We start from the raw sequence: 12,158 nt of genomic DNA on the forward strand, positions 1-12,158 counted from the left end.
ATGCCAACTACACTCTAAACCACCCGTAACTTGCAGTATAAGTCCGGTCATCAAAACAATCTTGTTTTAGGGACAGTAAAAGGCTGAGAGATTTATTTCTTATAGAACCACATTTTTTGACTGTAATATTAGCATGTATGTTTTAATGTATGGGAGGACATGGCCATGTTTACACTGATGTCACACATGAAATGAAATGAAATGAAATGTCCATAAGCGTCAACACCATGCTATGACAACATGAAAGTAAAACCTCACTTATGAATCAGGACTGTAACAAAAAACAATTAGAATCGGAAAACTGGATTTGATTTGACAAAGCAATTGTTGCATTTAAAAATCGTTGCACACCCAAAAACATAAAAATGGGGAGAAAATTTTTTTTTTTTTTAAATAAGTACTCTCAATATTATTAATTAAGAGTAATTAGGCCTATTATTTATTAATACTAATTATATAAACCCGAGGATTGTGCATTTCAAATAATTGAGCTTTATTAGACTAATGAATATGTATCATATAAGTTTTACTTGGTCGGTTTGTGTTAAAATTATCTAAAAAATAAAAAAAAATAAAACTTAATTGGAATTTGTCATGTAAAAAAATTACCTAAATCTTAAGACTGCCAATGACGTTTCATGATGATTAGTAAAATTCCAATTAATGGAATGCGATCTTTCATTTCGTAGCCACATTGTATATGTAGTAAAGGCAAACAATATTCTTTTTGCCTTGAAAGATGAGTTAAAATGCTCAAAAGCGGCTGGCACTGTGGATTTTTTTGTTTTGTTTTTATAACGCCTGGCAGTCAAAGAGTTAAGATAGGCTTGAAATATGAGTGCATCCTTCAATCATATCGCACCGCTTCTATCAAGATTCATATTGAATCGTCTTTTATTAGAGATGTACAACAGATGTAAATCATTTTGGCATTACTGATAATTTGTCTTTTGGTTTTGGAGAGCTTTTATATGCCCACTTTACTTGCATATGAAAAAAACATGACAGAAGCTTCAGCCATACGAGATCGAACCGAACCGTAAACCTGCTGAATCAAACTGAGTCAAATCGTAAACATTTTAAAATCACTACATCCTTGAATGATAGGGTTACAGTTACATAAACATTAAAGGTTATATATTATTTAGTTAGTCTGGCCTAAATTAAATAAGCGCAGCCTCACCAACGATTGGTCTGACATGCGTATTGCAGTGTTGTTGTTGTTTTTGCAGAATGGTGTGAATGGTGATAGATTTGACATCTTGACGTGAAAAACAAAATGTTTCCAGTTTGACCTTGTTGGTAGTTAAAAATATTGCTTTTTCTTTATACAACTAGACGTAAGTGCATTTCTGGAGAAATTGCGTGGGAATGCTGAAAGCACATTGAGAGATAAATTATGAAATTATGACCTCCTGGTTACTGGACAATGCGCTTTACCAACTGTGCCACCGAGCAGTAGCAGACACCTGGTTATGATGATTAGTTATATATATGGAAGTGGGCATGGAAACTGATACTTAGAAAAGTGTCAGTACAATGACCATTGAAAATGAATGGGGAAAAGTTGATATTAAATGTTAAATTGTGCAAATACTATAAGTAATGTGGAATCAGACGATATGTACCCCGAGAGGCGTTAATTTTTTAAGTTAGTTGAAATCTTAACAATGCGGAGAATAAAAATCGCAATAACATATCTGGGAATGCTTCAGCATTCCCGCAATTAGTAAATTTCAACAAATGAGGCGGTGCAAGATATATATATATATATATATATATATATATATATATATATATATATATATATATATATATATATATATATATATACATTGTCAGTGCACCTGCCGCATTTCCTTTTGGCTCCCTCCTGTTTAATATATCAAAAATCCCATTTTAATTTTTAACACTTTCATGAATCAGCAAGTTACCTCCCTCTGCTGAATTACGCCAAAAAGGAAGTGGTTTGAGAACCTCCCATCCGGTTATGAAATGATCCTCCACCGGCGGAGGCGGCATCTGTCACGGCCCGAACCAGTGACGCCTGTCACTCACTCAGTGGAGGGCCGTCAATCATCCCGCACCCCGGAGGGAGTCTGGCGGGGGGGCGGACCTCGGGCCGGCCCCAAACAAAGACATACTTACATTTGCAAGCGCTTTCAACGCCACGACTATTTTGAAAGAATGATAGAGTGGTACTGATAAGAGCAATGACAAAGAACAAAGAGTGGGAGGGGGTCTTCTGGGGGGAGAAGAGGAGGCGGTGCTCATGGGAGGGGCTTAGATAGTAAAGAAGTGGGAAGGCTTGATAACATTCACACTTTGCTTACATCTCCCCATTTGTGCCGTCGCCCCAGGAAAATCCCATTAGGCAGCTCAATTGGATATTTGCGGTCAAGCATTTCATGCAAATGATGGCCACAATAATCACGACGTCGATCTTGACATTTTCCCTGAAATGCTCGCATCCGCAAAAGTAACGTTTAAATGTTATCAAAATAAATGGTGAGTGAAGCGCTCGTGTCATTACACGCGTCCCGTAAAAATCAACTAACAAGGCGAAGGTGTTGACAACTCTTGTAGATTGTCGCTTGGCCTTTTGTTGTCCTGCTCTCGCCTGCCGACGAGCACGTCTAATTACACGTTTCAACCTTTTGTCAGACACCTGTAACAGGCTTCACACCTCCAAACTCGTTATCCCCGTGACACATTATTAACATAGCTGACAATGCAGTGATAAGCCATACGTGTGTAATTCTAAATTCTATTTCATGATTTCTATTTTTGTATGTTAACCAACTTAAATTGTCGATATCAACTGGAATGATTATGAACACATTTGAGAGGAAGAGAAAGGATCATATTGTATTAAAAATAAAACAGCCCCCAAAATTAAACATTGACTCGACTTCATTGTCAGTGTCACGCACAGATCATTCAGGGATGCATGGTGGTCTCGCAATTGCCCAGCTCACGTGCGCAGCAGACTTCATCATCTGCAAGAGACCTTGCAGTTTAGCTGTTTACTTTGCGTGTGTCAATGTACTCTGCAGCGAGTCCATTTCTGTTTCTGTGATGTGCTTTTCGACCACCCTGATTTTAATTGGAATAAGGGGAGCTGCTTCCATTGGCCGGGAGTCAGCCGCATTCCATCCTACAACTGTGCTAACTCTAACTTCTTCTATCTGCAATAGTCCAAGCTAAATCGCACAAGAAAGAAAACTCCACACATGCGCACAGTTAGGCAGTGTTTGGAATATGTTGTGATATCAATAATTCTTTTCATTTTTGAGTGCAGGAACCTCCAAAATACAAATTCTTCACTGTTGTCATTGTCGTCAATACAATTTCCAGAAATTGGATTTTGTTCATCAGGTTGAGTCAACTGTAAGTTCTTCTTCTTCTGCTTCTTCTAGTTTTTCTTCTTTTTCGTCTTCTTTTTAACATTAGATTTTTTATTCCTTTTATCCAATTTTGTTTGAAGAATGCCACCTTGAAGAGCCATACTTACTAAAAATAAATAAACAAATACATTTTTTAAAAATCGATAATGAATTGGCAATTTTTATTTTATGTTGATATTCAGTATATATTTTGTCAATACCACAAGAAATATCAAATAATGCAATACTTTCCCGCATCTTATCTCTGGTTCATATCTCCCTAGAGACAACACTTTTTTTTTTTTTTTTTTTTTTAATCCTTTGAGCTATCTTGTATCTTATCACATCAGGCCAGGAGAACAATCAAGATCCCATTTGGTCACTTCCCTCCACCACCGCCTCCCCCGCTGTAAACGAGCGACATCCTCACAGCAAACAGCGTCACTCTGACCCGTCGGAGCAGCGCCGACACCTGCATTGTGGCCCAAAAGAGGAAGAGGATGAAAAGAAGAGTCCGAGCACAGGATAAAGGCGGCCGCCCAGAGCTTGTTTGCCTTGAGATGTTTTCTCCTGATGCCGTAAGCCTTCTTCTCTTCTTCTTCAGCTTCTCTTTTGCACTCCACTTGTCTATTGTTGCCCCTGTACAAATTTGCTCGAGGGCTTTGTGGGCCGCACCCAAATAAATCCCCCCGTTTCTTCCTACTTAACCACTTTTTTTCAACCTAGGATTGTACCAACAGCATATGTGTTCTCCCACAACATGTTCCACTAGTAAGGCTGGATTTGCACTGAAGGTCCATGTGCCCAAATCCAGGTTTCTTTTTACCCCAACTTTACTTTCAAGTGACACAATTCCAATCTGGCTGGATTTACATTGAAAGTCAAGTTCTCAATCTTCATCATTTATTGTCATTGACAACACAGAAGTAAACAATATCAAAGCACATACTGTTCAGTTGGCCTCTCATCCCAGATTTACATGAGACGAATCTCTGCATTTCTTTTGCAATTGTTTTGCTTATTTAATGATGCTCACACTTCTAATGTGGAGCATATTTTAATCGTGTCTATGCTCGGAGTTTTACAGTACCACCTAAAAAAAATAGTTAGAGGCAGGTCCACTTAGGTTTTCCTCATTTGTAGCACGGCGTCATGCAATAATTTCCTGTAAATGTAACCGACGTGTAAAAAGGTAATGAATTCTGCACCTAACTCAAACCAAACTGGTTTAACACTAAATAAATCAACACTGTCAAATAACTCCAACATTGACATCTATTGAAATGAGAGGGTTAAAAATACACTTTGGGGTTGTAATTAATGAAACACATTCAAGTTTTGCTATAAATGTATATCATAGTCTTAGATTCTCAAAACACAAAATGTAGAACTTGAAAACGAAAATGAATATAATAATTATCCGTCAAGTTTTACATCATCAGTTTTGAGGGGGAAAAAAGATTTACCTGAAAATGTAATAAATCTCCAATAATGTAACAAAGTTTAGCCGGTAAAATTGTTTCTACAATCCATCCATCCATTTTCTTGACCGCTTATTCCTCACAAGGGTCGCGGGGGGTGCTGGCGCCTATCTCAGCTGGCTCTGGGCAGTAGGCGGGGGACACCCTGGACTGGTTGCCAACCAATCGCAGGGCACACGGAGACGAACAACCATCCACACACACGCACAAGCACACCTAGGGACAATTCGGAGCGCCCAATTAACCTGCCATGCATGTCTTTGGAATGTGGGAGGAGACCGGAGTACCCGGAGAAGACCCACGCGGGCACGGGGAGAACATGCAAACTCCACCCAGGAAGGTCCGAGCCTGGACTCGAACCGGAGACCTCAGAACTGGGAAGCGGACGTGCTAACCACTCGACTACCGTGCCGCTGTTTCTACAATATAAGTCCAAATTTTATTTATTTATTTATTACTTCTTTTTTCTTTTTTTTTTTTTTTAATTACATTGTTGGTGAAATTATTACAATATGGGGTTTAATTATATTTTGGATTAAGTGCAAATTGGATTACATTTTCAGGATGTGCGCTTAAATGGCGCTCCTGATCCACACTTTTACTTGGCAGAGGTTCACTTTTCTTGTCACCTGCACCTCTTGCCATCATTGCCTGCAACTGTTGTAGCTAACAGTTTTAACAAGCGTTTAAGTAAGTACAAAAATGAACAAAAGTATTGTGACATCAGCAGCAGGAAGTACAAAGTGAGCTTTTCGTCCCTGAGAATTTTGATGTGCTTGAAGTCTGGACTCTGTGCAGGTTCTTCCACTTCAAATGGTCCACGACTTGATAAAATGATTAAACAAGTTGAAGGAATCTTTATGGTAATTAATTGATTAACCCTCTTGTTAGATCACATGTTTAGCTTGAAAAGTCAGGGGGGAGTATAAATATGTGTGTTGATTTTGCAATTGCAAATATTTTTGACATTTTACTGGTTTACTGAAAAATTAACAGTGATGTTTATTTTACGTTACAGTTACCAGTCAAATACATTTGACTTTTTCCTTTTTACTGTATCTTTTAAAATGAAAATGCAAAGAGAATGAATTTATATTTGGTGTTATTTTTTGAATACTTTATGATGTACAGTATTATCATGTCATATATAATGCTGATTTGTGTGTGAAATACATTTTTGAATGCTAATGAAGTCATGTTATTATTATTTTTTGTTGATGAAATCACATTAGTTTGGCTTTTTAATTAGTCGAGAGCCTCACCGTTTTATAAAGAATCTCTCTCTCTCTCTCTCTCTCTCTCTCTAATTAGCATCTGTTATCTGACAATTATCATATACATTAGTCAACACCTGTTTCCCCTAACCTGCTTTCATTAAGACAACAATAGTCGAGCAGCAACACACCAAAAGGAACACTTTGTTTACCCTTAGTACGAATAATTACAATATGTGCAGCAAATTCCTACACTTCAAATATGTCACGTCATATAAAGGTGCTGTGACGTATAATTCATTGAAATGCAGCGATGTGACCCCAACATACACGTATTTATTTTATTTTTATTGTTTAGGGGGACATATTAACTCATTCACTCCCAAAAACGTATTTATACGTTTTTTAGTTTTTTGTTTTTTTTTGCTAGAGTTTTTGTATGAAGGCTTTGATGTAGTTTCTGACCTGAAGTGGTCGCTTAAAGCGATGGTAGTTATTACCAAGTATTTTCAACAGGTTTGTGAATAATAATGAAACTTAGCTATTCTAACGCTAATTTAACGGATAAAAAAATATACCGTGTTCTTTTTTTCCTGATGAAAGAAGAGACATTTTTCTATTAGTAGGTTCCATGTTTTTATAGAAATAGAACATGAAAATGGCTGGGAGTGAATGAGTTAATAGTGCAACACAATAATAGCCTACAACAACCTGAAATAGTTCGTTTATTGTTGGTTTATTTAAATACACGTGTGTTTTGTTTGATACATGCCTACTATACTTGCTGATAATTCATTTTTTTTGGAGTTCATTTCATTCATTTTTGTATGAAACGTATTGAATATACTTATTCAAAACTGGATTAATGGAAACAAATGTGTTGTCAAATTTGATTAAATAAATAAGAAAAGTTGAATATGAATGTCAAATATCACTTTAATGCAATTAATGTATACCTCCTTTCTTCTATATTTTTTTTAAACAAGGAAAATAGATCTTTCTCAGATCCACGTACAGAAATGTCAACAAAGTGGCAAGATGACCACAATTAAAGCAAAGTAGTACTCCCATTAAAAATTGACGTAAAGTTTAGGTTGTTGTTGTCTAGTGCATCATACACAAGCACAAACGATTTGCAACGATAACGTTTCAACTAAATGAAATGCAATAAAATGTTGACTTTTTTTGCGCACATTTAAACAAAGGTTGAATTAGCGCGTGAAAACACTAAAAGGAACAGCAGAGCTTTGATGGGATTTAGTGAAAGCTTGACCTGTCAGTCAACAGCAGTCGCGGGGCCCCCTCCGCCTCTCCCCAAACCCCCCCCCCCCCCCCCCACCCCCTCCTCGACGCCCCTCCCCCCAGTGCAGCTGGCGGGATATAAGCCCAAGCACGTCTCGCAGCGGCCCCACAACTTTCCTCCTCATCACCGTTCAGCCCGCTGGGAAACATGCCCGCCTCGCCGCCCGACTTTGGCGCCTTCTTCGTGGACCGGAGCATGGGGATGATGGCCATGGGGACCCCCGGTCCCGGCCACGGTTATATGGGGGCCCAGCAACAGCACCTCGGGCTCCCTGTCACCTACGCTGGACTACACGGATACAGCTTGATCCCCTTGGCGGCCCACCACCACCACAGACACGTCACACACCTGGTGAGCAGGCTTCGAATGAATATTAGTCATTTATTACCTTTATAGTAGTTTTACATACAGGACTTGTTGGGAGAAGAAATAAAATATATTCCTCTAGGCCTACTTGTGCTCCGATACAATTGTTAGCTATCTGCAAGAAGTACAACTAGTTTTTACAATGTTTTAGCGACCAATCTAATAATTTGCTTTTGATACTCTGTACGTCAGACTTTTTGCAAGTCGACTAAAAAACTAGGTGACTTTGACTTGCACCAAAACTATCTTCTGTTACGTGTACTTTTACTCAAGTATCTTTTAGGCTACTTATGCTTTTACTCAAGTATCGTAAGACAGCTAGATCGCCTAAATCGCCACACTTATGCTTTAATAACAGCAAATGTACGTCACCTATCCTCCATAATGCGAAAACTAATCGCGAAGGTTGAGACTCGCCCACGTGATGCAACTCAGCCAATTGGATTCAAGATGTTTAATTGGTCCAAATCAATACTGCGCTGGTGGTCCCGCTTAAAGAATTCCGTTCCTACCGCAGCGTAACCCACAGTTTGTTTGCAGTTGTTATGTACTGACATCATTACAGCAGCTTAAATATCTTATGTATAAAAAAGCACAACGTGTAGGCCACAAATATGAAGCAATCTAATAAAAAGTGGTGAATTACTAAACACCTGTTCATATCTTATGCCTGTTTTGTTCTCAACCTTGAAAAATGCTTAAGATTGCCACAGATAAACTTGAACATCAACAAAATCAGTGTGCAAATCCAAGTTTGTGTTTTTCAGGAATAAAAAGTAGAACATAAGACATAATACTGATTTAAAAAACAAAACTTTACTAAATGAGAGCAAGTTAGGGAATTGTTGGAATTCCATTCGCTTGCATCATCAGTTGCAGCACATTGTAGCGCACACTAGCCTACTTGTCAAAGAGTGCTTATAATTATGACATACGATCCTGCAAATACAGAAACATAATGTTAGATATTTTTGGCTTAATACAAGAAACGTCGAAATAAATACAAATTTAAAACAATCGAGTCTTGTTGCAATATCTTCCTAAAGCAAACTGTGTGAAGAAATGTCCACTAAAAGACAACAACAAAAATCCATAGAATGAATACAACGCCAACTTATCAATCCAGTGGTGAATATTTTGTTAGCTTGTCTATTTGTTGTGTGAAAAGGTACAGAGAGTATTCATTACAACAGTATGTGTTGTTGTTTTACATGTAAAACAACATAGATACCTTGCTTAAAACTGCAGTTCACATGCGGAGTAAAGTTTGCATGAAAAAATAAGTGATCAATTTAATAATTATAATAATAAGAATGTGTGCAAAATGGGGGCAAAGTTTTCTAACTTTCCATGTGATGGTACTGACTGAGTAAGTTTTGGGGTTGTCATGTTAGAGACGTTCACATTTGCAAAAATAAATAAATAAATAAATAAATAATTGCAGTTTTAGGGCAGCACTTTTGTCATCAGAATGATATTGATAATGGAAAAAAAAATTTATTGTAAGTGGTCTTTCCTACTGCCTGGCACTTGGGCCGTAATGGTGTTTAAAAACTGTGATTGGCTGGCAACCAGTCCAGGGTGTCCCCCGCCTACTGCTCATAGCCAGCTGGGATAGGCTCCAAAACCCCCCGCGACCCTTGTGAGGAGCAAGCGGTTTAGAAAATGGATGGATGGATGGATGGATAATGTTTTTTAAAAATAGGGGTGGGGGTTAGAATTGCTTACAGATGCCACAAGATGTTGACAAAGCACTACTTTTATTGCTACATTGCAATTGTGCTAGCGTTTGCTGTTAGCCTACCTGCCACTAACCTTGCATCTCATTCCCAGGGCAACGCCTTTGACCTGAAGACCGCCGCCTCCCCCTACCACCACGCGCTGCTGGCCCGCGGGGGTCCCTTCTTCCCGCCGTACCGACCCGGCCCGGCGGAGGAGCCCGGACGAGGTGGGGCCAAGGTGGCCACTCGCGAGAGCACGGGGGCGCTGAAGGCGTGGCTCGGCGAGCACCTGAAGAACCCGTACCCCACCAAGGGCGAGAAGGTCATGCTGGCCATCATCACCAAGATGAGCCTGACGCAGGTCTCCACCTGGTTCGCCAACGCGCGCCGCCGCCTCAAGAAGGAGAACCGCGTCAGCTGGGCCTCCTCCAGGTCCAAGTCGGACGAGGAGGAGGAGGAAAGCGAGGACGAAGAGGAAGAGGGGGAGGAGGAGGGGCCTCTGAGGAGGTGCGACGAGGACACACGGGACGAGACGGCAGAGAGTGCGGCGGAGAACGCGGCGGACGTGGGGGTGGCGGGCGAGGGAGCGCGCGTGCAGGCCCATCACACGCCGTCCCCTCCGGAAAGCAAAGACACGCCAAAGCCCAAAATCTGGTCGCTGGCCGAGACCGCCACATCGCAGACGGTGAAGAAACCAACAGAGCACGCGTACCAGACGGCGGGGAGGATGTGGGCCGAGTGGGCCTCCAGAGGCGCCCGCCTGCTACCCGCCTGTTACCCTGCCCACGAAATCCGCTAAGGAAATCCCCCAAAACCTTGAGACAATGTCCACTATTGATGCACTTTAAACTCTCAGACGACAGGGATTGATCGTCCCTGCAAATCTGTTTCCAGACCAAAGATGTTTTTTTTGTTTTTTTTTCATGTAAATAAATGTAGATGTACGTATTTTTCCACCAAACCTGTAAATTATGTTTCCTTTTGTCTGCTGATGGAGGAATATTTTTACTTAAATAAAACAGATTGAAGAGAAAAATCAGGCCTGTTTTCTTTTTATTGTTTCATTTACTTTCGGGGCTGGACAGTTTAATGACATTTCCAATTGCCTTAATTGAGAAGGTTGATTTGAGATACTCTAGTTGTTAAAACAAAATCAACAGTCAGAAGCTTATACTGTATATTTATATTGTGGTTGTAGTTTGCAGTAGAATATTTGAGTATAATGTATATTATGTATTGTATTTTTCTTCAATAAGGCATCAAAGTCAGTTTATTTTTATTATACAAACACCTCGCATTACAGTACAGTTGTACACGGCACTGTAAACTACAACCACAAAAAGAAACGTTATTACTTGTGTAAAAACAGCAATTTTATTGGTGGTGGTAGCATATTGTTCATGTATCATTTATATCAGCATATGATGTAGGTGTACCAAATGTTGTGGTCTGTCTATTCATTGAGTTCAGTTGGTTGGTATGACCCTCCTGTAATGTGGAGAAGCAGTTCAAAATAGAATTTTTTTTTTTTTTTTAATGTCAAAGTGACATTTGAAGATGAAATAAGATTATCACATTTTTGATTTCAAATCTTGTTAATACTTTGTCAGTTTTCCCCCTCTAATGTCACTTTCATTCTTTTAACTCTATTTTCTTTTCTTTCTTTCTTTCTTTCTTTCTTTCTTTCTTTCTTTCTTTCTTTCTTTCTTTCTTTCTTTCTTTCTTTCTTTCTTTCTTTCTAACATCAGATAAAGCGTTTTGTAAGCCATGTAAATTCTTAAATCCATTTGGGGGACAATGCGGACCCCTGGAAATTGTCCTCTTGTCTTTTCATGCGATAGATTAGCTCCCATTGCTTGAAGGCAACCTACTGATGAATATGAGACACACTTTGGCTTGATTATTGCCATTTGTAAATCAATCAATCAATCAATCAATCAATCAATCAGAGGTTGGATTGGAAATCATTGGCTGAATCTTAGTCATTGATCTTTCCAAGACATTTGGGACAAGTGTGTATATGTTAGATGTAGATTTAAACTGGGAGGGCTGGCAGTGAACGAGTTAAAGGAAAAGCTTGGATGTGAAAGAATCCCAATCCTACTAAATTACAGCCAAGTCCTCTGGTCCAACCAACATCAGCGCAACCCCCAACTTCACATATGGACAGATAGTCTTTTTTTTATTTTTTATTTTCCAACCATCTCGTGTGACTTGAGGTTCTGTTACAGTTTTATCAACCAACATCTTGCAATAATGTCTTGCATGTAATTAACACACAATCACATCGACACAATGGAGTTGCTTTGCTCAAGGGCACCCCAGCTGTAAACATGCGTTTCTCAAAGTGGCTTTGCGAATAATCGCAGTCCCAATACTTTTGCCCATTCCAGTCTATTGCTACACGCTAAAGTTGAACCTCTGGCGTCCTCTTGTGGTCATGCACGGACTTTTAACTACAACACAGTCTCGAAAGGGCGCCCCTTCATCTTTTCTAGTGTTTATTCTTAGGAGTCGCAGCTGAAATGGAGCCTAATTTTGGACAAGAAGCGGACACTTACCATAACCATCCCCTTCCTTCACCCACGACTTGCACAGTTATGTTCTGCGAAGATCCAGAGCAACTTTCAACCAACAACTGGACTCCAACTGCCAGATGACACGACCCCGAAACGAAACATCATGCC

The 12,158-nt window shown here is 39.6% G+C and overlaps 1 protein-coding gene across 1 annotated transcript; it reads left to right on the forward strand.

The window, feature by feature from the left end:
* The first annotated feature begins 7,452 nt into the window (after window positions 1-7,452).
* On the forward strand, window positions 7,453-10,499 carry irx7 (iroquois homeobox 7). Its single transcript, XM_077515366.1, has 2 exons — window positions 7,453-7,735; window positions 9,584-10,499. The coding sequence occupies exons 1-2, from the start codon at window positions 7,532-7,534 to the stop codon at window positions 10,268-10,270; spliced, it is 891 nt and encodes a 296-aa protein (XP_077371492.1). The 5' UTR covers window positions 7,453-7,531; the 3' UTR covers window positions 10,271-10,499.
* The last annotated feature ends 1,659 nt before the right edge of the window (window positions 10,500-12,158 follow it).

This window comes from Festucalex cinctus, chromosome 2, assembly GCF_051991245.1.
Source record: "Festucalex cinctus isolate MCC-2025b chromosome 2, RoL_Fcin_1.0, whole genome shotgun sequence".
NCBI lineage: Eukaryota > Metazoa > Chordata > Actinopteri > Syngnathiformes > Syngnathidae > Festucalex > Festucalex cinctus.

Excerpts from the sequence above, each read along its gene's own strand:
- irx7 (XM_077515366.1), top strand. The coding sequence starts at position 7,532 with ATGCCCGCCTCGCCGCCCGACTTTGGCGCCTTCTTCGTGGACCGGAGC. Across the intron at positions 7,736-9,583 it reads ACAGACACGTCACACACCTG|GGCAACGCCTTTGACCTGAA; the intron begins GTGAGCAGGCTT and ends TCTCATTCCCAG.